A 24,505-nucleotide genomic window follows, 5' to 3' on the forward strand; every position below is an offset into this window, starting at 1 on the left:
CTCTGCCATGATTTCAGTGTAAATTAGAGGTGCATGTTCATAGAGTCTAGCAAAGTTAGTCTTATAGCAGTACATCTCTCCAACGGGAACAAATTTACTTTTGTTCCGATTATTCATGTAGTTAACCTGAAGACATATGAGAACTTGAAACTGCTACTCATATTTATTTAATATGATAACTATAACAAGCGTATATGTGGAGATCTCAAAGTAATTGCATTCATGATCGGTATGTAGCTTGGATACACGAAACAGTGCTGCTTTGTGGGGCAGTGGGACAGTAGATCAGAAAAAAAAACAATATTGTGGGGAAAAAGTAGCTTTCTCAGAATGAAATACTGTCTAGAGAAACTCTCCTTCTGTTGACCCCAAAAACTGCACATTAAAATGGTCTCGGTAAAAACTTTGTGAAAGCCGTTGAAATAACATCACATGGATTCACGTAATCGCGAAAGGATTTCACAAGAATCACTGAAGCAAAAATAAAGGAAGGACTGTTTGTAGGACTGATGAACATTTCCTTGATTATTATGTTATTTTTAAAAACTGGCTTGCTGTCTTTCACAAGTGTCTGCAAGAACATTTTAAGCAACTGTAAGACATAGAACTATCGCCATATTGTACAAGAACCACTGAGATGATACCACCGTATGGGATGTGATAAGTCAATTAAGCTTCATTTCTTGATCATTTGAAATTCTTCCTTGATAATCTAGGCACCGTTAGTGACGAACATGTAAAACTGCTTCATTAGGACATAACTCAAATGAAAGAGCGTTATTAAAACAAGTATACTGCCGCAATGTTGTCCAACTACTGTTCATCATTAACAAATGCCATGTTCCTGAGGCAATATCGTAGGATATGTGGAAGAAAATATTTTAAGATGTTTTTGTTATTTTATTTACTCTTATGTTGTACTTTTTGCTGTTTGGATTTAGAAATCATGTTGAAAGAACGTGTCATTATTCCATATAGACAACATATAATGTTTATATGCTGACATAAGCATTTATAAAAACGGTTATTACGTGAAAAGCGAGGCCGATAGAGAAAATATGAAAATATATATGGGTCTAGGGGAGAATCATCTTCCAGAAACATTGCGTTTTGTTATTGTGATCAAGATATTAAACATGAATTAGATTTTCTTAGAGCCAAATTCTATGATTGTGTTTGACAAGCTGGTGTAAAATAAACCAGGTTGAAGCAAAAAATGCTTTTTCATTAGTATACACTTAAAATATAACTGTAGTATTTATTTTTTATATAACCTGTGTGTAAAATAAACATCTTATTTTCTCTAAAAAACATGTTATTCAAAGTTTTAGCAATATTAATTTAATTTGAACAAGGGATGTTGCAGTTTAAACTGAATATCAAAAATAGATTGTATGATACACTGGGTAGAAACGCTTCTGATATTGGTTAAACTATTTTCCTTCTCGGTATGAAATTAGAGAGAGTGAAATCTTATTTTTTGAATTTACTTGTGGTAGTTTCAATAATAATTCTTTCAGATTTAGTTCCAAATTTTGTAGAGGAACCTAAACATAATAAAAAATGACATGTTTATAAGGGAAATGGAAATGCAAGAGAATTCAATAAATACATAGCTAAGTGTAATGGTAGATCACAGTCAACAATTGCAAATGTCCTCAATAAATATAAAAGCATAAGTATTTAAAAGTAGATATCAAGGAGCATTTTATTTCTTAAATGTAAAAATTAAACTTAAAATATCAACTTTTAAGGTAGAACATGGGCATGTTTCAGTTTTTAAAATCTCATTCTAAGGTTACTGAAATGAAAGTGTCTTAATAAAATATGGTGACGAAGATAACTAATTTTAAGATGGCGGCCTACACTTGTTTTGTTAGGTTTTAAAAAAATTTGTTTCCAGAAGTTAACCCTAATAAAAGGTTTTATGACGAACACTAAAATTCGATTATCTCCTAAACTTGCTAGCTGAAATTAAACTCTTTCTAAACACAACTGTAGGAAGACTTTCGAAAAAATAGACCAAATGTATATATATTTCAAGTGTATTAATAATGTTAGGTGTTCGTAAACACATGCACAGGGACAGCTCCAGGGCCGGACAACCTTTACCCACGCACCCGTAAATTAAAATGCTCGTCCATTACATTACGTAATAATATTTTATTCGGTTTTTAGTAATGCTAAATTCATCTTTATTGTATTAGTTTTTGAAATTTCAAAATTAATAAATTAGCAAAACTATCAATGAAAATTTAAGATCATGGTTGGTTTGAAAATGTTGATTTAAAGAGTTTATTTTTCATACATTTACGGGATCCCCTTTTATTCTGGAGGCTTTTATAACTACCATAAAAGGGAGGGGAGCATTTGGGGAAGTCATTCTGCCAAATATTAGGGCCCCGCAAAAGTAGATGTGCTTAGTTAAAGTCTGGAATCACAGACCTTTCTGGCGGAACCGTCCCTTGGTATGCTCTTCGGCCCGTAGAGTAGTCCCTCTTCGCGGACGGCGTTGGCGGCGTTCCTGATCAGTCCGTACGCCAGGGAGAGGGACACGGCGTCAGCCGGAGCTGGCACGTGGGACTTGTCCTCCTCGCAGAAGGCCGCGGCCTGGCCGCCCTGCTGGCCGGTTGAAACCTGCTGGAACTGGTGCTGGCCGGTTGAAACCTGCTGCTGGAACTGGTGCTGGCCGCCCGAGTAGAAGGAGCCTTGCCAGCCGGCGCCCAAGTGGTCCAGCACTGTCGAGTGGCGCGCCTGCGACTCGCGGGTCACCTCGGCCGACAGCTCGGCAGCGGAGGAGCGGTGCTTGCTCAGCAGCCCGCAACGGGGGCAAGGCGGTTTCGGCCCGATGGCAGGAGCGACCTGCAACGGGTGACACATCTGGTACACTCCACAACTAGCTAAGGGGATTATGGATTTTTCTATCTTTTTTGCTATATTTATATTTTCGAACTATTTATCCAAATATTTTGGCATTTCAAGGCATAAATAATTTTGTCGAGACATTCTGTGCCTTGTTGTTACCACATATTTACTATCAGGCTCTAGTCTGTACCTAAGCGTCGCTGGGAAATTACTTATTATTTCATGCGGGCGACTACAAATATCAAGATTATCACACCAGTTCACAAGGGTTGTCTTCAACAAGTAGCCAAAACTAAGTCCTATGCCATGTTGAACCAAAAAAATTAGTAAAGCTTTACTGCACGTGGTTTGAAAAGATTTGGAATTGCAATATGGCAAGGCCTAATTTCCTTACAGAATTCAGTCACACAATGAATTTTGAGGTGTTATGTTACCGCTTCACATATTTCCATATGTAATAATATTTAATTCTTCCATAAACTCTATGTTTTTACAACGATTTGGATTACTTTATTATTTCTGTTAGTTTGGTATAACGCTAATATTGTTTTGTAATTTTTTTCCTGTTTTAAATCTTTAAGGTGGAGACTAAAGATGGCGTCAACTGGTGACGAAAGTACGTTAAAATGGTTAAATACTGTGATTGTATTTCCTTTCTTGCTAACAGATTAAATGATATTTTTTGCACAACTGTAATTTAGCTGAACTTTGTAATATGTGTGAGGAAACTTTATTTGTAGCAGGGACGTAACTAAACTAGTTTCCACGCAGGGCAAGAAATCATGTTCCCCCCACCACTTTTTTTCCAAAACCAAATAACAAAACCAGAAATCTTTCCGATAACACGTCATATCCCCACCACATACTAATTTCACTATTCCCGGTGATTTTTTATTTAACTTAGATAGTAGATAAATAAATTTATTTACAGTCATTTCTTTTCTTGCATTAGATATAATACTAAATTTATTCTTGGATATTTAATTAAAAAACAATCCAAGAGTAGCATGTTTAGTAGATCCTTTCAAACGCAAAGGAAATGAAAAGTTTGGAAAAGAAAAGGTTTATCAAATGATATCGGAATATGTGTGTGCTTAATCAACAGACAGAACAGGATATTTAATTATGATAAATAGTGTTAACATTAGGAAAATATCAGATTTTACCCAGGTTGTTATCTAGAGTATCATACTAATACATTGCAATCTCTATATATTGACAAAGTGTGAGAAAACATAATTTAAACACAGAAAGCTCAAAATACAACTTAATTTTACGGGCATTTTTGACTGCAAAAGTTTTTACGATGTCCTCAAAATACAGCTTTGATAGTAACTTATACTCTATTTTTATGATTATCAGGTTGTTTAGTCGTTGTTGTCCTGTTTAGTTTCTGAGGTAATTTTTTATGATCTTTACTTTTCTTAATCTCCGTTCATTTGAGGCGACTGAGACTGGTATTGTAAGAAAAATTATCAATGCTGTCATTTTGTACGCGGGTCGGTCACGCGTCTTCAAGTCTGTGTTTTTATATCAACGGTCCGATATCTGTTGGTGCAGCTGTTTTTATATTAAGGCTTTAACCAAGGCGTGATACCTAATATTTCTTACGTATATCGTCAGCTCGTCGCTTTATAAGTCTTCTTAATATGTGGTAGCCAAATCAAGTGTCTGGTTCTTCAATAATTCTTCTCCATTCAATGTTTCAAATAGAGCCCCATTGAAAAAACCAAATAAACTATTTATTTTTTGAATAGCTTGATATTTGCCTCAGGTTATCCAGAATCCGATATTTGATTTGTATACCAACAGTCTGAATTATTATTAGAGTTTTATTTTTTAATACATAAATGTGAATCCTTTTAATTTTATAGAGCTATTTGTTCTGTAATAGATGTTTTATCTATTTTAAATTTCCGAAAATAATATTTTTGTATCCTTGCAATTAAAAATGTTTTTATATTATTAATACATCTATCAAGTGGTTTTGGGCTTTAAGAGTAAACCTTAGACGCTTAGAATGGATTTCTGCTAAATGAATAAAATTGCTAGCAGCAACAGTTAATGTACCGCTTCTCCAAGTATATTATTATCATAAATAGTGCAATAATTATGTACAAAAAGTCAAGTTTTATCCTAATCACGTAAGAGAGCTTTGAATCAGAACTATATTACCGACAGACGGATAGACAGACAGCAAACTATAAGTGTCCTTTGTTTGCCTACGGACCTTAAAAATGTTGTGCAATTAAGTATTAAACCAAAACGTGGTCCTAGTTAAGTTCTAGTGTAATAAATTTCTAGAGCAATAGATATAATAAAGTAAAATTTAACAAATTATTTTTACATTAGGTATTCATATCACTTAATAACAATACTGATATTATGCCAAGATGATAACAAGAACAAAAACTGGTGAGCTTCTTTTTCTACAATTAACATTTTTTTTTAATTTTAACGAATATCAAACAAAAAGAAATACACGACATATCTGGAGTTGAACGGCTATCAAGCATTGGCAAGACGTCTTCTTCGAAAAGTGAATCTCGCGTGTCAAAAACGACAGAAAGGAAGACAACTATAATTTATCCATATATGATGAGGAAAGTCTTTCGTATCTGTTTGTTGAAAACGTGTTCCTATACATGAGCATAAAACTGAATCTCAGGCATCAAACATTTTATGAAAGAAATGAGAGTAGTATACGAGCCCCAAACGTTTGCACATTATGACGTTTTGAGCACAAGAGTGAGCGAAGAAATGACTTTGCCTTTCGATTAAGGTATTACTGTGACAACTGTGAGAAACACTTCACAATATCTTCCTCTTCCAGTGAAAAATGTAATGACGTCAATAATGCATTTGTATGGAGAGTAATATCTCTAGGCATTGAATATTACCAAGCTGAAGTCATGTACAGTGTAATTGATATTCGAGCACAGAGCCAGACTTATCTGATGTTGAAATGTAGAAGTTGGCGGAAAATTACTAAACCAATTACGTGATGACGTCTGTACTCATGATAAGCAGGCTGCTTTAGAAAAGAATACGCAAGATCAGCACGACAACGCAATAAGGAGAACAAAACGTCTGAATCGCCTTACAGCTTCAGTTTTGGATTAGTAAATCAAAAATTACATCTTACTTCTTGTCACATTCTGGTGAAGAACAATCTCTTCAAGGAAGAAAGTCATACTGAGGGCCGGTTTTATGACCTCCGGCTAAAGTTCCGGCTAAAATTTAACTGCAGGCCAGCTCTTATTTCGGTTTTATGACTCCCTGTTAACGTCTACCTTCCAGTTAAAGTCCCGGCTAACCTAGCGGGTGGATGAACCGGCCGCTAGCTGCTTAACCGGAGGCTAAGCAACAGAAAATAAAATGGCGATGTATCAGGCGAGGTTATTTGTTGATAGTAATGATGACTATTTGAGGAATTCTATTGAATATTTGCAGGATGCGATGGAATAATTTATTACTAAATTTAAAATGCTTCGCCGTATTCGTCAAAGTTTTATTAAAAATTACATGGCATGAAAGTGTAGTCACGCTTTTCTATTCTCGTCGAGTCGTGTATTATTATTTGACTTTAATTGATCACGAAGTACATAAACGTATGCTATGTATATAAACTTAAATGTTCCTGCTTAAGAATATGTGTAAATAAGTGAATTTTAAAATTGCAAAACGAGGGTTATTATTACCTATAAAATGCGTGTTTTCGTGGAAGTTGTATCTGTGAATTTTTATTCGTAATACAGTGGACATATGCCGGGAATGAAATACACTTCATACGACTTCAGACGTGGTTCTAATTCAATGAATACAAATGAATGTGAAAATAAATGTTACCCAATTATCCCTTCCCTATCTTACAAACCATTAGGTACTTATTATCAACCTGCCACGCAAGTGCAAAACGAAAACAGCACTGGAATTATTCTGTTTACCGTATCCAAGTTTATCCCTTGATCCTATCGGCATGACGCTTTATATGTTGGTCTTGTTTTACATTATACTTGCTGTTTTAATTTAGAATGTTGAAAAATCCTGTACATAACACAAAATACCTAACATATCACGATGCAAACAAATTATGTCAGGTCTTGTAAAAATATATTTCTTTCGTATACATTTTACAATCATAATTATTTCCCCAGTGAATATATCTAGGATCTCTCGACCTACTAAATTAAAACAGCAAGCATCCTATACCACAAACTAATTCCATCAGGATCGGATTAATTTGGATACGTGATACGAAACTATTAGTACAAAAATGAAACTTACACCAGTGAAATGAAAATCGACAAGTATTTTCCCGAAACGGGGTCTATATTATTTGATTATGAAATAAATTTATGAAAGAAATAAGTGTTCTCTAGCAAAAATGTCATCCCTATTTATTTGTTGGTATAGAATTACTTCGTTAGTTTTGGCTTAATATATAACCTAACAAAATCATGTGTTTCAATACAAGAGTAAAGTTGAAAACACACGGTTTTGAATCGTAAATTGTAATTTTATGGTTTAATACAGAGGAGGTTTGACGTCAAAGTAGTTTTTGGTTAATTTAATTATATCTGTTGCAAGATAAAGTTCGCGGCATATTTCTTTACTGCAGCTGTAAACATTCCGAATCACAATACAAACAAACAGCTGACTAACATTCTACCAGAAAAAATAACTGTCTTGCAACAAAAGTTACCAAATTCTGTTTTATTTCATTACCAACACAACCATTATTACACCACACGCTTCGTCAGGTTCCGGTTAGCCAACCGCAGGCTAAGTATGGGTCATAATACACCCCTCTTTCGTTAACCTGAGGCTAGCCTTGCCTGGAGGCTAGCTAACCTGAGGATTTAGCCGGAGGTCATAATATCGGCCCTGAGTCAGTTATATTTGGCAGGCTACTCGGAAAAAAACAGCACGTCACGGTTGCCATCTCAGATGAAATTGACCTTAACCGTGGACCTTGACCTTGAATAATTGTGACTTTGACCTTGACCTTTGACCTTGGTACCGCCATCTTGGATCTCTCTATTTAAAAATCTAGAACATTCTGTAATTTAGTTTGGCTGCCATTTACAATTGTGACGTCACCTTTGCAATTATCGTTACGGCTGCCTACTTGTAAATTCGCAATTTTCGTCCGAAAAATTGGAAATAATTTCAAATGTTATAAAAAAATAAAATTTTAGTAAAAACGTATTCCTCCATTCCTATTTTGACGTCACCTTTGCACATTTGGTTACGGCCTTTATCTTGAAAATTTATAATTATTAAGGGGCCCACCTCGTCAGGGGTGTATGTGTGTTAGTGAGGCGGGATGATAAGCGCGACGCTCGCTGGTGCTTCCAGCGCGGTATAGCCTCTAAGCGCAAGTCTCTGAACTGGCGTGCATTCGTCTCGTCGTCACAGGATAACTGTGAAATTTGAGCGGTGACCGTAATATTATATGGCGGAGAAATGAAGATAAAGGTGTAATGCAAGCCCCTTAAGTGCTTTCAAGAATCTGTACTGATTGTTTCATGCCTAAAAATTACTCTGAAAACACGCGTTTTACGCATTTTAACGCTTCTAAAAATACAGTTTAAAAACTTAATCCGAAATTAAAAGTACTTTTTGGCCCTCAGCGAACTCTTAAATGCTATTCGTAAATAGGCCCCATCCTATATCTTGAGTAGTTTTGAAATCGCGTTGTTTTTCCTGAAGCTCTGCACACCGTATGTGTGCCCAGGTAGGCGGGCCCCTTAAGGAAGAAAATCGGGAAAGATTTAAAAATTTATAAAAACTACCCGCATGCTATTTTAATATTTTTTTTTTATAAAAAACGCACTTATGTCATGAAATCCTTGGTTCAAATCCAGCGAGAGCAAAAAAAATGGCGATGGGGTCCTTCCTCTATGGAGGCTACCATGCAACTGACCCCCAAAACTAATGCCAGAATGACATCATGGCAGCCGTCTTGACCGCCATCTTGGAAATCTGTAATTATCTATCTAGAGATTCGGAAAAATATTCCAATATTCATTTTAAAAAAAAACACTTTTAGTTTACTGATCGATTAAATCGATTTTCATCCTCGGTTCAATCATTGGTAAATTAAAAATAATATTTATTTTAGTTAAAAAACACTTCTTTAATAAAACATGGGGGGAAAATCTTAAAAACTAGCTTAAAATCCCCATACACCAGCCTCCAGTAAGCCGATGATGACATATTGACTGCCATCTTGGAAATTCTTAATTATTTACCTCGAAATATGGAAAATAAATTCCAAAAAAACACCGATTAACTTACTGATTGATTCGATCGATTCCCTTCCATGCTTAAATCCCAGAACATTGCAAAAAACGAATTTTAATTAAATACAAAAATTTCAGGTTTAAGAAATAAAAAAATAAAAAATAATGTAAATTCTACTCTACTAAAAGTGCACATATACGAGCAAATAAAAAAAAAAATATTTTTTTTTTCCAGTGAGCAGAATCTGTTTGTTCTCAGTTACAATTGAAAATGCTCCAACTGTTTTTGGCTCCAATTGTTTTAATTGCCCCAACTGCTCCAATTGCTCCAACTGCTCCAACTGATTGAACTGCTCCAATTGTTTCAACCACTCTAATTGCTCGAACTGCTCCAACTCCACTCAGCTCCAACTGTTCCAGTTGCCCAAACTTTATTTGGCTCCAACTGATTTCAAATGCATTTTGCTTGAACTTGCCCCGATTGTTGGAATGACTATTATTACTCTCCATTTTGTTAATCATTGCTGACGATTTTTACTTCTTTAAGGAGGAATTTGTATTACGAGAACTCAGTATTAGTTAGAAATCATATTTCTAAAAATAAAACAATCACAGTAGTATATAAATGGGCGTCCGAGATCAGGATTCAGGATGTGGAGCCGGAGCCGGTGTCCGCCATCTTGGATTTGTGACGTCACGGCGGCAAAAATTCCTCAAAATCCCTCAAAAATGACTCAAAATTACTCAAAAATTCCCGTTTTAAGAAAAAATTTCCCGTTTTCGAGGGAGAAATTCCCGTTTCGAGGGAAAATTTCCCGTTTAATTCCGTAAAAATCCCAGCGGCTAGAAATGTCCTGATAGAGGCTTAAGCATCCTTAACTCAAGCCTCAGTTAAGCCTATATCAGGACTTGACCTTGACCTCGACTGCCATCTTTATCCGAGATCAGGCTTCAGGCTGTGGATTGAAGATTGTCGGTCAGCCACATTGGATTGTGTCGTCACGGCGGCCATCTTAGACGAGCGTAACGGGACACAGCGTAACGGGACATAACGTAACGGGAAAAGTAGATCATGGCGGCCATTTTGGATCCGCCATTTTGGATGACGTAATTGTGTCCTCGAACATTCCGGCAATGTGTTTTCCGCCATTTTTGATGATGACGTCACCGTTGCAATTTCCGTTACGGTCCCCACCTTTAAAATCTTTATTTATTATCCGATTTTAATGAAAAAAAAATTAAAAATTATAAAAAAATCCATTTAATAAAAATTTAATAATTTTTTTTATAAAAAATATACATTTACGACACAGAGTTCATAGTCCTCGGTTCGAACCCGGCAAAGGCAAAAAAATAGAAATAGCGTCCGATCCTTCTCTCGTGGAGGGCGCTGGCAGACTGACTCCTACCACTTTTTTTTTCAAAGCATATATATCGCCAGTGAGCATGACGTCATGTCCGCCATCTTGTCTTCGATGCTGGAAGCCATCATCATTGTATCGTCGGCGAGAGTGCGCTGACGCCATGTTAGTTGAATTCTTATCCGCTAGAGTGCAGTAATCATTTATTTTTGCTGTGTCACCCGCCAACTTGAAATTTGGCCGCCATCTTGAAAACCCGTAATTATTTAGCTAAGAATTCGGGAAAAGTTCCAAAATTTATAAAATAAATCACTCATTAATTTGCATATTGATTCGATCCGCTCCTGTTCTCGGTTCGATACCCGATCGATGCAATAAAGTTTAATTTTATGTAAAAAATTATAATTTCAATAAACCACGTTCAACATTCTTATAGAGACTTTAAATCATCTACTACCATCATCCTATCAGACATCAAGACCACCATATTGAAAATTCATAATTGTAATGCTAGAGATTCAGGAAAAAGTTCAAAATTCATTACATAAATTTGTAATCTATATACTGATTGATTAGATCGACTAAGGTCCTTGGTACGATCCCTGGCCGATACAAAACAACTTTAATTTTTAAAAGTACCAGAAAAGTGTAAAGTTCGAGAAATAAAACATCACAAAGTCTTTTACAAACATAATATTTATTACACAAATTCTACCCTACTACAGAATCACTTGAGAAAGCCAGCAATCTTATAAACATTTAGCCCTGCATAGACGTGCAACAACTACTTCTTAGCTCCAATAGCTCCAAATGCTCCAAATGGCTCCAACAGCTCCAAATGCTCCAACAGATCCAACAGCTCCAAATGCGCCAACTGCCTTTTCTTTCAACAGCTCCAATAATATTGGGCTACATTGCTACGAGTCTAAGAGACTACGTGGCTACAAGGCTACGAGTCTAATAGGATCTAGCTGGTTCCGAGTTATACATGGCTGCGAGACTGCATGACTAAAAGACCGCATGGCTACGAAACTACATTTCTATGAAGCTACATGGATACAAGTCTACTCGGCTCCAACACGCAATGTACACAGTACACACAGGAAACTGAACGTACACACAGGAAACGGAACGTACACACAGTACACACAGAAAACGGAACGTACACACAGTACACATAGGAAACGGAACGCACACACACAGTACACACACAGAAAACGGAACGAACACACAGTACACACAGGAAACCGAAAAGTACACACAGTACACACAGGAAAACGGAATGTACACACAGGAAAACGGAATGTACACACAGGAAAACGAAGTGTACACACAGTACACACAGGAAACGGAACGTACACACAGTACACACAGGAAACGGAACGTACACACAGTACACACCGGAAACGGATCGTACACACAGTACACTCAGGAAACGGAACGTACACACAGTACACACACAGGAAACGGAACGTACACACAGTACACACAGGAAAACGGAATGTACACACAGTACACACAGGAAACGGAACGCACACACACAGTACACACAAAGAAAACGGAATGTTTACACAGTACACACAGGAAACGGAACATACACACAGTACACACAGGAAACGGAACGTACACACAGTACACACACAGGAAAAGGAACGTACACACAGTACACACAGGAAACCGAAATGTACACACAGTACACACAGTACAAACAGGAAAACGGAATGTACATACAGGAAAACGAAATGTACACACAGTACACACAGGAAAACCGTATGCACACACAGGAAAATGGAATGTACACACAGGAAAACTGATTGTACACACAGTACACACAGGTAAACGGAATGTACACACATGAAAACGTAATGTACACACAGAGAAACGTAATGTACACACACAGGAAATCGGAACGTACACACGGTACACACAGGAAAAAACGGAATGATCACACATATAGTAGCGGAAACACATGCTTAGTTGGAAATCAGGATACAAGAACTAAATCATACTTTTTTAAAATATAAATAATTCATTTATTTTTCAATAGTACACACATGACATTTAAACAAATGATTATTGTATGTAGCCAGCTTTTCGCAGTTCGTTATGTATGGACAATACTTCCTCGATATGCGAGTAGTTTCCTCTACAAACAGATGCCAACAACAGTCTTAGCCGGTCAACCAATATGTTTGGATCTTTCCATGATGTGGAATCAATCTCTTCTGCCACCATCTTCCTTGCTTGTTTATTATAAATATTATGATCTCTGTTGTCTTCCGTTTCAACACCAACCTCAGGGTTACTTTCTTTGTCGAGACAGTGATCATCACAAGCTTGATCAGATTTATTTAATATATCTCGTCGTTTCCATCGCTTCGGTCTCAGGACACCACCACATTCTTCGATCTTGTCAGCTTTAGGTTCTGCATCACAGTCTATGCCTTTGTAAACAGCCTCATAGTCACTGTAGCAATCACCGTAGAAGACAACGTCTTCGCCCAGATTACTGCAAGAACTCGATATCGTTGATGTCGAAGTGTCTTAATCACCTTTATGCTTCCTTTTGAGGAGTCCATCATTTTTACAAAGTATGGAGGATCTGCTAAATATAGGCTAGAATGTATTCTCACTTATCACGGTGTTGATACTTTCATTAGTTTCAGTCTTCCCGAAGCCATCATCATCCATCAATTTATGTTCTTCGTCACGATCGGGTGAGCTAATAACATCACGCTCAGGACAAGGAAAATTATTGTCGTAATGCAAATCTCTCTTCTTTAGTCTAGTGGATCCATCTTTGTCCTCTATGTCGTAAGAAGTCTTGGCTTTACATGTTCTACCATGTCTTTTTAAGCTGTCAATTCGTTTTAACGACCTGCTACATCGATTGCAGCTTAACATTTTGCGTAGTGGGTTTTTAGCAAATTCATTCTTCTCATGTCGTCTAGCATTCCTTCTCATGACAAAATCCTTGCCACAATATCTACAGCGGCTTCCTTCCGATTCAGCTGCAGATAACAAACCATGATACATGGTAGCTTCTGTCACTAATGCCAGACGCAAACTAAGAGTTTTAAATTAGATATAGTACTTAAATAGAATTTTTTAATTATTTCATCAGCGAGAATTAATTTATCTCATTCAAAGGTACTTGTTGCAAGTAGTTCTGCTTTTCAACAACAGATGTCGCCACATGTTACTTGCAGGTAAATAATATTTAGTTCTTTTATGCGGGATGCGGGATGCTCACTAACGATCGCAAAGGAAGGATGGCTTCGCTAGACTCCAGGGAGAAGGAAGTTCGTCCTTCATGTTAGTGCTTCTTAAATTTCTCAGAGATTATTTGACTGAGTAATGATATTTTTTTTTTAATTTCCACCTGATAAAAATATTACAAGTGTTGATTAAGTAGCAGAAATTCACTAATTACATGTAACCTTGAAAAAAATTGACATGCCTCATTAAGTAAAAAAATCCTTCATGCAGAGATCAATTTCTCATCTGTAACCAGAAGCACTCGGAGAAAAACATCAAATGTCTAGTCAGGAATAATCAGAAGCACCCAGAGAAAACCATCAAAATATTGTCAAGAATAATCAGGAGCACACGGAGAAAACCACCATAATATTGTCAAGAATAATCGGAAGCACACGGAGAAAACCATAAAAATCTTGACAATAATAATCAGGAGCACACGAAGAAAACCACCATAATATTGACAAGAATAATCAGGAGCACCCGGAGAAAACTACCATAATATTGACAAGAATAATCAGGAGCACACGGAGATATCCGCTATAATATTGTCAAGAATAAACGGGAGCACACGGAGAAAACCACCATAATATTGACAAGAATAATCGGAAGCACACGGAGAAAACCGCCACAAGTTTTCTTTGATATCATAAAATTACAAAAAAAAATTAATAAAAAATTAAAAATAAAAACGAAAAGAATACAAACATTCTGCTAGCTTGTGAACTTCTCTTTGATGTGCAAAGTTAGAGTTCTAGTACAAGCCAGAATCAGTTTTTTTTCTTTTTAATTTTTACTTTTTTATTAATTTTTTTTTGTAATTTTGTGATATCAAAGAAAACTTGTGGCGGTTTTCTCCGTGTGCTTCCGATTATTCTTGTCAATATTATGGTGGTTATCTCCGTGTGCTCCCGTTTATTCTTGACAATATTATGGCGGATATCTCCGTGTGCTCCTGATTATTCTTGTCAATATTATGGTAGTTTTCTCCGGGTGCTCCTGATTATTCTTGTCAATATTATGGTGGTTTTCTTCGTGTTCTCCTGATTATTATTGTCAATATTTTGATGGTTTTCTCCGTGAGCTTCCGATTATTCTTGACAATATTATGGTGGTTTTCTCCGTGTGCTCCTGATTATTCTTGACAATATTTTGATGGTTTTCTCTGGGTGCTTCTGATTATTCCTGACTAGACATTTGATGTTTTTCTCCGAGTGCTTCTGGTTACAGATGAGAAATTGATCTCTGCATGAAGGATTTTTTTACTTAATGAGGCATGTCAATTTTTTTCAAGGTTACATGTAATTAGTGAATTTCTGCTACTTAATCAACACTTGTAATATTTTTATCAGGTGGAAATTAAAAAAAATATCATTACTCAGTCAAATAATCTCTGAGAAATCTAAGAAGCACTAACATGAAGGACGAACTTCCTTCTCCTTGGAGTCTAGCGAAGCCATCCTTCCTTTGCGATCGTTAGTGAGCATCCCGCATCCCGCATAAAAGAACTAAATATTATTTACCTGCAAGTAACATGTGGCGACATCTGTTGTTGAAAAGCAGAACTACTTGCAACAAGTACCTTTGAATGAGATAAATTAATTCTCGCTAATGTAATAATTAAAAAATTCTATTTAAGTACTATATCTAATTTAAAACTCTTAGTTTGCGTCTGGCATTAGTGACAGAAGCTACCATGGATCATGGTTTGTTATCTGCAGCTGAATCGGAAGGAAGCCGCTGTAGATATTGTGGCAAGGATTTTGTCATGAGAAGGAATGCTAGACGACATGAGAAGAATGATTTTGCTAAAAACCCACTACGCAAAATGTTAAGCTGCAATCGATGTAGCAGGTCGTTAAAACGAATTGACAGCTTAAAAAGACATGGTAGAACATGTAAAGCCAAGACTCTTATTTACGACATAGAGGACATCGATGGATCCACTAGACTAAAGAAGAGAGATTTGCATTACGACAATAATTTTCCTTGTCCTGAGCGTGATGTTATTAGCTCACCCGATCGTGACGAAGAACATAAATTGATGGATGATGATGGCTTCGGGAAGACTGAAACTAATGAAAGTATCAACACCGTGATAAGTGAGAATACATTCTAGCCTATATTTAGCAGATCCTCCATACTTTGTAAAAATGATGGACTCCTCAAAAGGAAGCATAAAGGTGATTAAGACACTTCGACATCAACGATATCGAGTTCTTGCAGTAATCTGGGCGAAGACGTTGTCTTCTACGGTGATTGCTACAGTGACTATGAGGCTGTTTACAAAGGCATAGACTGTGATGCAGAACCTAAAGCTGACAAGATCGAAGAATGTGGTGGTGTCCTGAGACCGAAGCGATGGAAACGACGAGATATATTAAATAAATCTGATCAAGCTTGTGATGATCACTGTCTCGATAAAGAAAGTAACCCTGAGGTTGGTGTTAAAACGGAAGACAACAGAGATCATAATATTTATAATAAACAAGCAAGGAAGATGGTGGCAGAAGAGATTGATTCCACATCATGGAAAGATCCAAACATATTGGTTGACCGGCTAAGACTGTTGTTGGCATCTGTTTGTAGAGGAAACTACTCGCATATCGAGGAAGTATTGTCCATACATAACGAACTGCGAAAAGCTGGCTACATACAATAATCATTTGTTTAAATGTCATGTGTGTACTATTGAAAAATAAATTAATTATTTATATTTTAAAAAAGTATAATTTTTATCTTGTATCCTGATTTCCAACTAAGCATGTGTTTCCGCTAGGTACCTACTATATGTGTGATCATTCCGTTTTTTCCTGTGTGTACCGTATGTACGTTCCGATTTTCTGTGTGTGTACATTACGTTTTCCTGTGTGTACATTCCGTTTTCCTGTGTGTACTGTGTGTACAATCAGTTTTCCTGTGTGTACATTCCGTTTTCATGTGTGTGCATACGGTATTCCTGTGTGTACTGTGTGTACATTTCGTTTTCCTGTGTGTACATTCAGTTTTCCTGTTTGTACTGTGTGTACTGTGTGTATATTTCGATTTACTGTGTGTACTGTGTGTACGTTCCGTTTCCTGTGTGTGAACTGTGTGTACGTTCCGTTTCCTGTGTGTACTGTGTGTACGTTCCGTTTCCTGTGTGTACTGTGTGTACATTTCATTTTCCTGTGTGTACATTCCGTTTTCCTGTGTGTACATTCCGTTTTCCTGTGTGTACTGTGTGTACGTTCCGTTTCTTGTGTGTGTACTGTGAGAACGTTCCGTTTCCTGAGTGTACTGTGTGTACGTTCCGTTTCCTGTGTGTACTGTGTGTACGTTCCGTTTCCTGTGTGTACTGTGAGTACGTTCCGTTTCCTGTGTGTACTGTGTGTACGTTCAGTTTCCTGTGTGTACTGTGTACATTGCGTGTTGGAGCCGAGTAGACTTGTATCCATGTAGCTTCATAGACATGTAGTTTCGTAGCCATGCGGTCATTTAGTCATGCAGTCTCGCAGCCATGTATAACTCGGAACCAGCTAGATCCTTTTAGACTCGTAGCCTTGTAGCCACGTAGTCTCTTAGACTCGTAGCAATGTAGCCCAATATCATTGGAGCTGTTGAAAGAAAAGGCAGTTGGCGCATTTGGAGCTGTTGGAGCCATTTGGAGCATTTGGAGCTGTTGGAGCTAAGAAGTAGTCGTTGCACGTCTATGCAGGGCTAAATGTTTATAAGATTGCTGGCTTTCTCAAGTGATTCTGTAGTAGGGTATAAATTGTGTAATAAATATTATGTTTGTAAAAGACTTTGTGGTGTTTTATTTCTCGAACCTTACACTTTTCTAATACTTTTTTAAAATTAAAGTTGTTTTGTATTGGCCAGGGATTGAACCAAGGACCTTAGTCGATCTAATCAATCAGTATTTAGATTACAAATTTATTTAATAAATTTTGAACTTTTTCCCGAATCTCTAGCATTACAATTACGAATTTCCAATATGGTGGTCTTGATGTCTGATAGGATGATGGTAGTAGATGATTTAAAGTCTCTTTAAGAATGTTGAACGTGGTTTAATGAAATTATTATTTTTTACATAAAATTAAATATTATTGCATCGATCGGGTATCGAACCGAGGACAGGAGCAGATCGAATCAATATGTAAATTAATGAGTGATTTATTTCATGAATTTTGGAACTTTTCCCTAATTCTTAGCTAAATAATTACGGATTTTCAAGATAGCGGCCAAATTTCAAGTTGGCGGGTGACACAGCAATAATAAATAATTACTGCACTCTAGCGGTTAAGAATTCAACTAACGTGGCGTCAGTGCACTCTCGCCGACGATACAATGATGATGGCTTCCAGCATCGAAGACAAGATGGCGGACATGACGTCATGCTCACTGGCGATATATATGCTTTGAAAAAAAAAGTGGTGGGAGTCAGTCTGCCAGCGCCCTCTACGAGGGAAGGATCGGACGCTATTTTTATTTTTTTGCCTTTGCCGGGTTTGAACCGAGGACTACGAACTCTGTGTCCTAAATGTATATTTTTTATAAAAAAATTTATTAAATTTTTATTAAATGGATTTTTTTATATTTTTTTATATTTTTTTTCATTAAAATCGGATAATAAATAAAGATTTTAAAGGTGGGGACCGTAACGGAAATTGCAACGGTGACGTCATCATCAAAAATGTCGGAAAACACATCGCCGGAATGTTCTAGAACACAATTACGTCATCCAAAATGGCGGATCCAAAATGGCCGCCATGATATACTTGTCCCGTTACGTTATGTCCAGTTACGCGGTGTCCCGTTACGCTCGTCTATGATGGCCGCCGTGACGACACAATCCAATATGGCTGACCGACAATCTTCAATCCACAGCCTGAATCCTGATCTCGGATAAAGATGGCCGTCGAGGTCAAGGTCAAGTCCTGATAGAGGCTTAACTGAGGCTTGAGTTAAGGATGCTTAAGCCTCTATCAGGACATTTCTAGCCGCTGGGATTTTTAAGGAATAAAACGGGAAATTTTCCCTCGAAACGGGAATTTTTCCCTCGAAAACGGAGAAATTTTTTCTTAAAACGGGAATTTTTGAGTCATTTTGAGTCATTTCTGAGGGATTTTGAGGAATTTTTGCCGCCGTGACGTCACAAATCCAAGATGGCGGACACCGGCTCCGGCTCCACATCCTGAATCCTGATCTCGGACGCCCATTTATGTACTACTAATCACTTTTGAAATCCAAAATAGAATTTTTTTTTTTCAATTTTATATACATGCAAGTAAAACAAGTCATTATTGTATGTAGCCAGCTTCTCTCAGTTTTTTGAGTACGGAGGCTACTTCTTTGATGTGCGAATAGTTTCCTGCCCTAGCGAAGCCAGCTGCAATTTCAGACTATCGACCAATATCTTAGGATTTTCCAGTGTCGTCTAATCAATCTCTTCTGCTGGTATCATGTTCCTTGTATGTTTATTATTAATAGGTTTCAGATCTCTGAATTTTACATTTTAACACCACCCTCGAGGTCACTATCATCATCGTCCCAGTGATCATCACAAGCTTCAGAAGATTAATTTATTTTAACACGTCATTTCCATCGTTTTGGTCTCAGCGCTTTATCACAGTCTTCGATCTTGTCAGCTTCAGGTGTTTCATCACAGTCTTCAATCTTGTCAGCTTCAGGTCACTCTATTGTTCACAATTTGATGTAGGCAGCTAGAATTTGGTCGAAATATATATATTTTTTAAATTTTACATGAAGAAATCACTTTCTTCGTTTGTTTTAAATTTTAATCATTTGCGAGACTGGGATAAAATTGCTAGCATTACCATTTTCACATTTTTCGTAATCATTATAGTCGTCTAATATTTTGCCTTCCATCCACTTCCTTGGTGCTGTACACCCATCCTCGTTATCAGTATTAAGCTTAGTTTTACAGATCTTGCGATGTTTATTCAAGCAATATCTTCGACCAAGGTATTTCTGACACTTACTGAAACTAAATGGTTTGTGACAAGGACCCAAAATGTACTCAGCCTTCTCATAACGTTTACATTTTTTTCTCAATGTAAACTCCTTGCTGCAGTATCTATAGCGGTGTTCTTCAGATACCGCTACAGGCATCGAACCAGGGATCCATATTAGCTTCTATGACAAAAACTAGATGCATACTGAGCGTTTTAAATTGGAGCAATTACTTATATAGATTTTTTAATATTTTGTCACTAAGAGTTAATTGATGTCTTACTAGAAACTTGTTGCAAGTAGTTCCTATTCTTGTTAACAGATGTCGCCACGTGACGTGTTGAGGTAAATATTATTTATTTTTAATTTGGGATGCGGGATGCTCACTTACGATCGCAAGAAAAATAGTGCTTCGCTAGACACCAAGAAGAAGGAAGTTGGTCTAACATGATAGTGTTTCTCAGATGTTTTAAGGCATAGTATTTGACTAAGTAATGAATATTTTTTGTTTGAATTCACCTGATTAAAGTATTGAAAGTGCTGATTAATTAACAGGAATTCACCAACTAAACGAAACTCTGAATACAATTGAATGTATCATTACTAAAAGAATACACGCAGATATTATTTTCTCAGAAATAGCCAGCAGCACACGGAGAAATCCAACTAAATATTGTCACGAATAATCAGAAGCACACGGAGAAAATTAACATAAGTCTTGGAAATCCAGCTCAGTGAATTTTACTTTGAGTCAATTCATATATAGTATATAATATATTATATATAGTAATATGCTTAGTGTGCCGTTAATTAGTAATTTCGACACGATATATTTTAAATTTTTATTATGATTTTAAATTTTTTTGTGTGGAAATTTTATTTGCTCTACTATAGTGTGATTTTACTTTATTAGTCTGGTGTACTCCTCTGAGTTAAACTTTGTCTCAGTGCTCTGAAGCCCCTTTCCCATCGGCGTATCGGATATTTTGCTGGCCTAATCCCTGACTGGCAGACAGCTTACCATTTCCCCCGCCTTCAGTCACGCCTCAAGCCTGTAATATCATTTCTCTTCGAGACCCAAACTGCATAGACAAGCCTGTAGCTTGCAGGCGACCAGTTCTCAGAGACGAGCTGAGATTGGCCTTTTTCATCACGTATTAGTGTTAAGTTCGCTCCTCTGCAGGCACGACGGGACGTAGATTCCCAGCAGCGTTGCATTTTACCCTCACCCCCCCCCCCCCCTTCTCAGTTCCAAGTAAGACTAATGACCGGTCGTAACCCCCTGGGCAACCGTGACCGTCCTCAAGGTCTCCTCGCAAAAAAACGAGTGCGTCAAAACTGATCGCAAGCGCTACCTAGCGACCAAGTCGCGAACTTCTCCGCTAGCCTACCCTCTAGGGCGCCAGAGAGCAGCACCTGCTTTCCCTTGAGTTATATGGACGCCGTGGGCGAGTCGATTGTTTTCATCTCAGACCCCTCCGACAGAGTTCTCTACTGTCGCCTAGTGATGCCAACTTCAAAACTCCTGCCAGAGTTTTTTTTTCCGCCCGCATTCGGGCAAGTTCGGAATCTTTCGGCGGCCCAGACCCCCTCCACCTGTAAGAGCCGGCGCCCCTTTTTAATTACGAGACGCGGTTTGCCGCGACACAGATCAGCGCGCGTCACGTTTGCAGACAAATCTCCGGCGAGCTCAGAAGACTCGGAAAGACTTCATCCGACCGCTAGCGACTATGTAATCGTCCTAAATAAGGGATGCTATCCCTCAACTAAATTCAAGTAGATTAGTCTGTCTGCATAGTGTTAGTAATTTTTTTGTTTTGAAATTTTCCCTTTTAATTTTTTTAACTATGAAGAAATCATCCGCGCCCAGCCGCGCAAATCGCGAGCTACGGACCATGGCTGACTCCGCGATGGCAGCTTGAAGGCAAATCCCCTGTTTTGTCAGGGGTTCGACCTACCAGCGATGCACATATTCAGCTAGATTCGAGATCCAGCAACTACTGGTGGACGAATTGTCCACCAGTATGTTTTTCGGCAGTCCGAGATCCATCCATTAGAAGAAGCAGCTTTCTTCCATTCTACAGTTCGGCATTTTTAACTCCACACCTGGAAGACTCGGGTGATATGGTTTCTATTTCTATCCCCTCCCTTTTTAAAGACAAACCAGCGATAAGTGACTATCCACTTAATCCACTGATATGGTAAACTAATCAGCGACAAATTTAATGTAGTAGAACATTGCAAGTTGTAATAATGTATCAATACAATGTACTTTGTTTTAAATAATCGCGGGCCGGCCCCTTTTCGTTTTTCTTTTTTTTTTTTTTAAATCTTTGAAACTTGTTAAAACCTTTTGTATGTAAAGTAATGGAAACAAAATAATTCATCAGGGCAAATAAAACAGGGAAACTATAGATCAAGTTAATCGTGTAGTTTTTATTTATTGATTTTAACGATCCACCAACTTCCTCCTTGCTTGTTACAGGAAGTTCCTAAATTTTGTTTGTTCCCCACCTCGTGCCGCCTCTGGTAAATCAATTTATTTAACTTATTTTGTTTATCCCGCAAGTTTCCAAGGCTCTTTTTAATTAATTCAAAATAATTCAATTTTGAGGCACGAGGGGTGTAACATTAGCATAGCTATATACGTTAATTTTAAGCTCAAGGTCAAGGGTAAAAGGTTACGGTAAAAGGTCAAGGTCCAAGATCAATGTCATCCAAGATGGCGGCCGTGATGTCACAATTCAATATGGCGGTCAGCACCAAGCACCACAACCAGGAACCATAGCTCGTAAATACATTTATATAATACCGGTAATGTTCCTCTTATTTTGAATGTCAGTTTTGCAAAATTTAATCAAGAAGTACCCAAAATCAGTTTTAATTGTTGATAAAGGGGGGGGGGGGGGGGTTCCGGAATCTAATGTAAACAGTGGAATTCTTCATGTTTTGTAGGTAAAATGTGCTAAATTTCATCATACTTAGGATTAAACTGTAGATTTGTACAAAAAAGCTAATCAGTAGATAATTTTAATGATTGTGATCATAAGACGTACTTTTTATAAGTTGAATATGTTTGCCACTGAATAAAATAAAATTTCTATGCTTACCTTGTGTAAAATAACAAAGTTAATTCGCTACCTATGTATTAAAAATAATTATAACATTTTTTAATATAATTTTCATAAATTTAGTGTTAAAAAGTTCTTGTTGTGGGAATCGAGCCCAGTAATTTTTTACTGGACTAACATGCAATTAGCCATTAACAAGATACCAGTACGGGTCTGCCAAACTGCTTTTTGACAACGTTGCTCTTCGTCTCCAGGCAAGTATCGATTTGTATGATGAACCGGTGGAGCTTGTGATGGAAATCAGAGATTATAATTCTTGTACGGAAATGCATGAGAGTAATAATGTGTTTATGTTCAATTTCATGATCAAGTTATGTTGCTATTTTCTTGATCGCAGTCTTTGAAATATCATATACCTATTAAATATTCTGTGTAAACATTACTTTGAAGTTTTTTGTGTTCTCGAAATTTCAAAATCTAGAGCATCCTGAAAAATTACAAACGATAAGATTAATTATATGTACTAAAACCTGTATATTATACCGTGTACCATGTCAAATATATGGCTACGGAAACAATTTAACGTGTTTTATATATATTTGGGTTGCAGTAATAAAGATATGTTACACTATTTAAAAAATGGAGGAGACATAATTTTTGTTGTTAAATGTATCTATATGGTAATTTTCTTGAATAAAATGCATTAGTATGTACCGTTACAAGCAAGCTTATGTTAGTCTCTCATTATTTTGTCAAAATCACCGTTGCGGTTAATCAGTTGTCTGCGCCGGCACTAAATATGCGGTATGTTAAAGTTATACTTTGACTATGTTAAAAATCAGACCTCTTTCTTCTACAAATCTCTAATTGCCCTAAACCATATTAATTTTATATCTGAACGATAGCTTTTAAAAATTTTCCGCGAGTTCGTGATTCTTCCTCCTTCACATCATATGAGAATTCTAAACATTCTTCAAAAATAAACGATAGTTGCATATATATTGACAATACTAGTTTGCTTTAGTAATACTGATTTACTGGATCTGAAATGGTAAACCTATGATTAGAAATATCCATCCATGCCCTACAGGCTACAAACTGAAGGCAGACTCAGTGAAAACAATAATATGACAGTTCTTACTTCCAGGGTGCAACCTGTGAGAACATTCGTCAAAGTGTATATTTTTGTAAGCGTAATGTTGTAAGTATAGATTGTGTATAAAAGTATGTTTCAGGTCAGTGTGAAGACGTGTTTTCACTATCTTTTGTGAGTAACCCCTGTGGTAATGGCAACCCACAACGCTCCGAGAGCGCTTCGTCGACACGCCTGTGAGTTAGAGGACCTGCGGAGCTTGTGCACGGGTGCCAAGGAACAGTCCAGTTCATCTAACCGCCACGTCGCGTCGCCCGGAAGTTGCAACAGCCCAGTTCTGGCGAGCAGTGTGAAGAACTTCCAGGCCTAGAAGACCGTGGGAAAAGGGGAAGCAGTTTGAGCACCACCGAGGAAGCTACCGACATCGCCACCGTCGCCACGCCGCTTGTGCCGTCAGTACCTACGCCCTATGGACTGCCCCGCCAGGACGGGTACCCATAGGGCACAGATTTTCCTGTATCCGAGATTGTCTGTAACGATGGCGTATAGGGCTGACCTTGAAATGAGCGGAAATTGTTCAGACAGTTCTGAAATCGTGAATTGACGTCTCTCACGAACAACTGCATCAACTCTCTGAACTGTTTCATCTCTTAA

The 24,505-nt window shown here is 37.3% G+C and overlaps 1 protein-coding gene across 1 annotated transcript in view; it reads right to left on the minus strand.

Moving 5' to 3' along the window:
* The window catches only part of LOC134529300 (uncharacterized), a 66,722-nt gene that overhangs the window by 9,307 nt on the left and 32,910 nt on the right, over positions 1-24,505 (minus strand). Inside the window, exon 4 of the mRNA XM_063363210.1 lies at positions 2,446-2,862. Coding sequence (XP_063219280.1) covers positions 2,446-2,862 — 417 coding nt within the window. The remainder of the gene's footprint in view (positions 1-2,445; positions 2,863-24,505) is intronic.

The sequence above is a fragment of the Bacillus rossius genome, chromosome 2, assembly GCF_032445375.1.
Source record: "Bacillus rossius redtenbacheri isolate Brsri chromosome 2, Brsri_v3, whole genome shotgun sequence".
NCBI lineage: Eukaryota > Metazoa > Arthropoda > Insecta > Phasmatodea > Bacillidae > Bacillus > Bacillus rossius.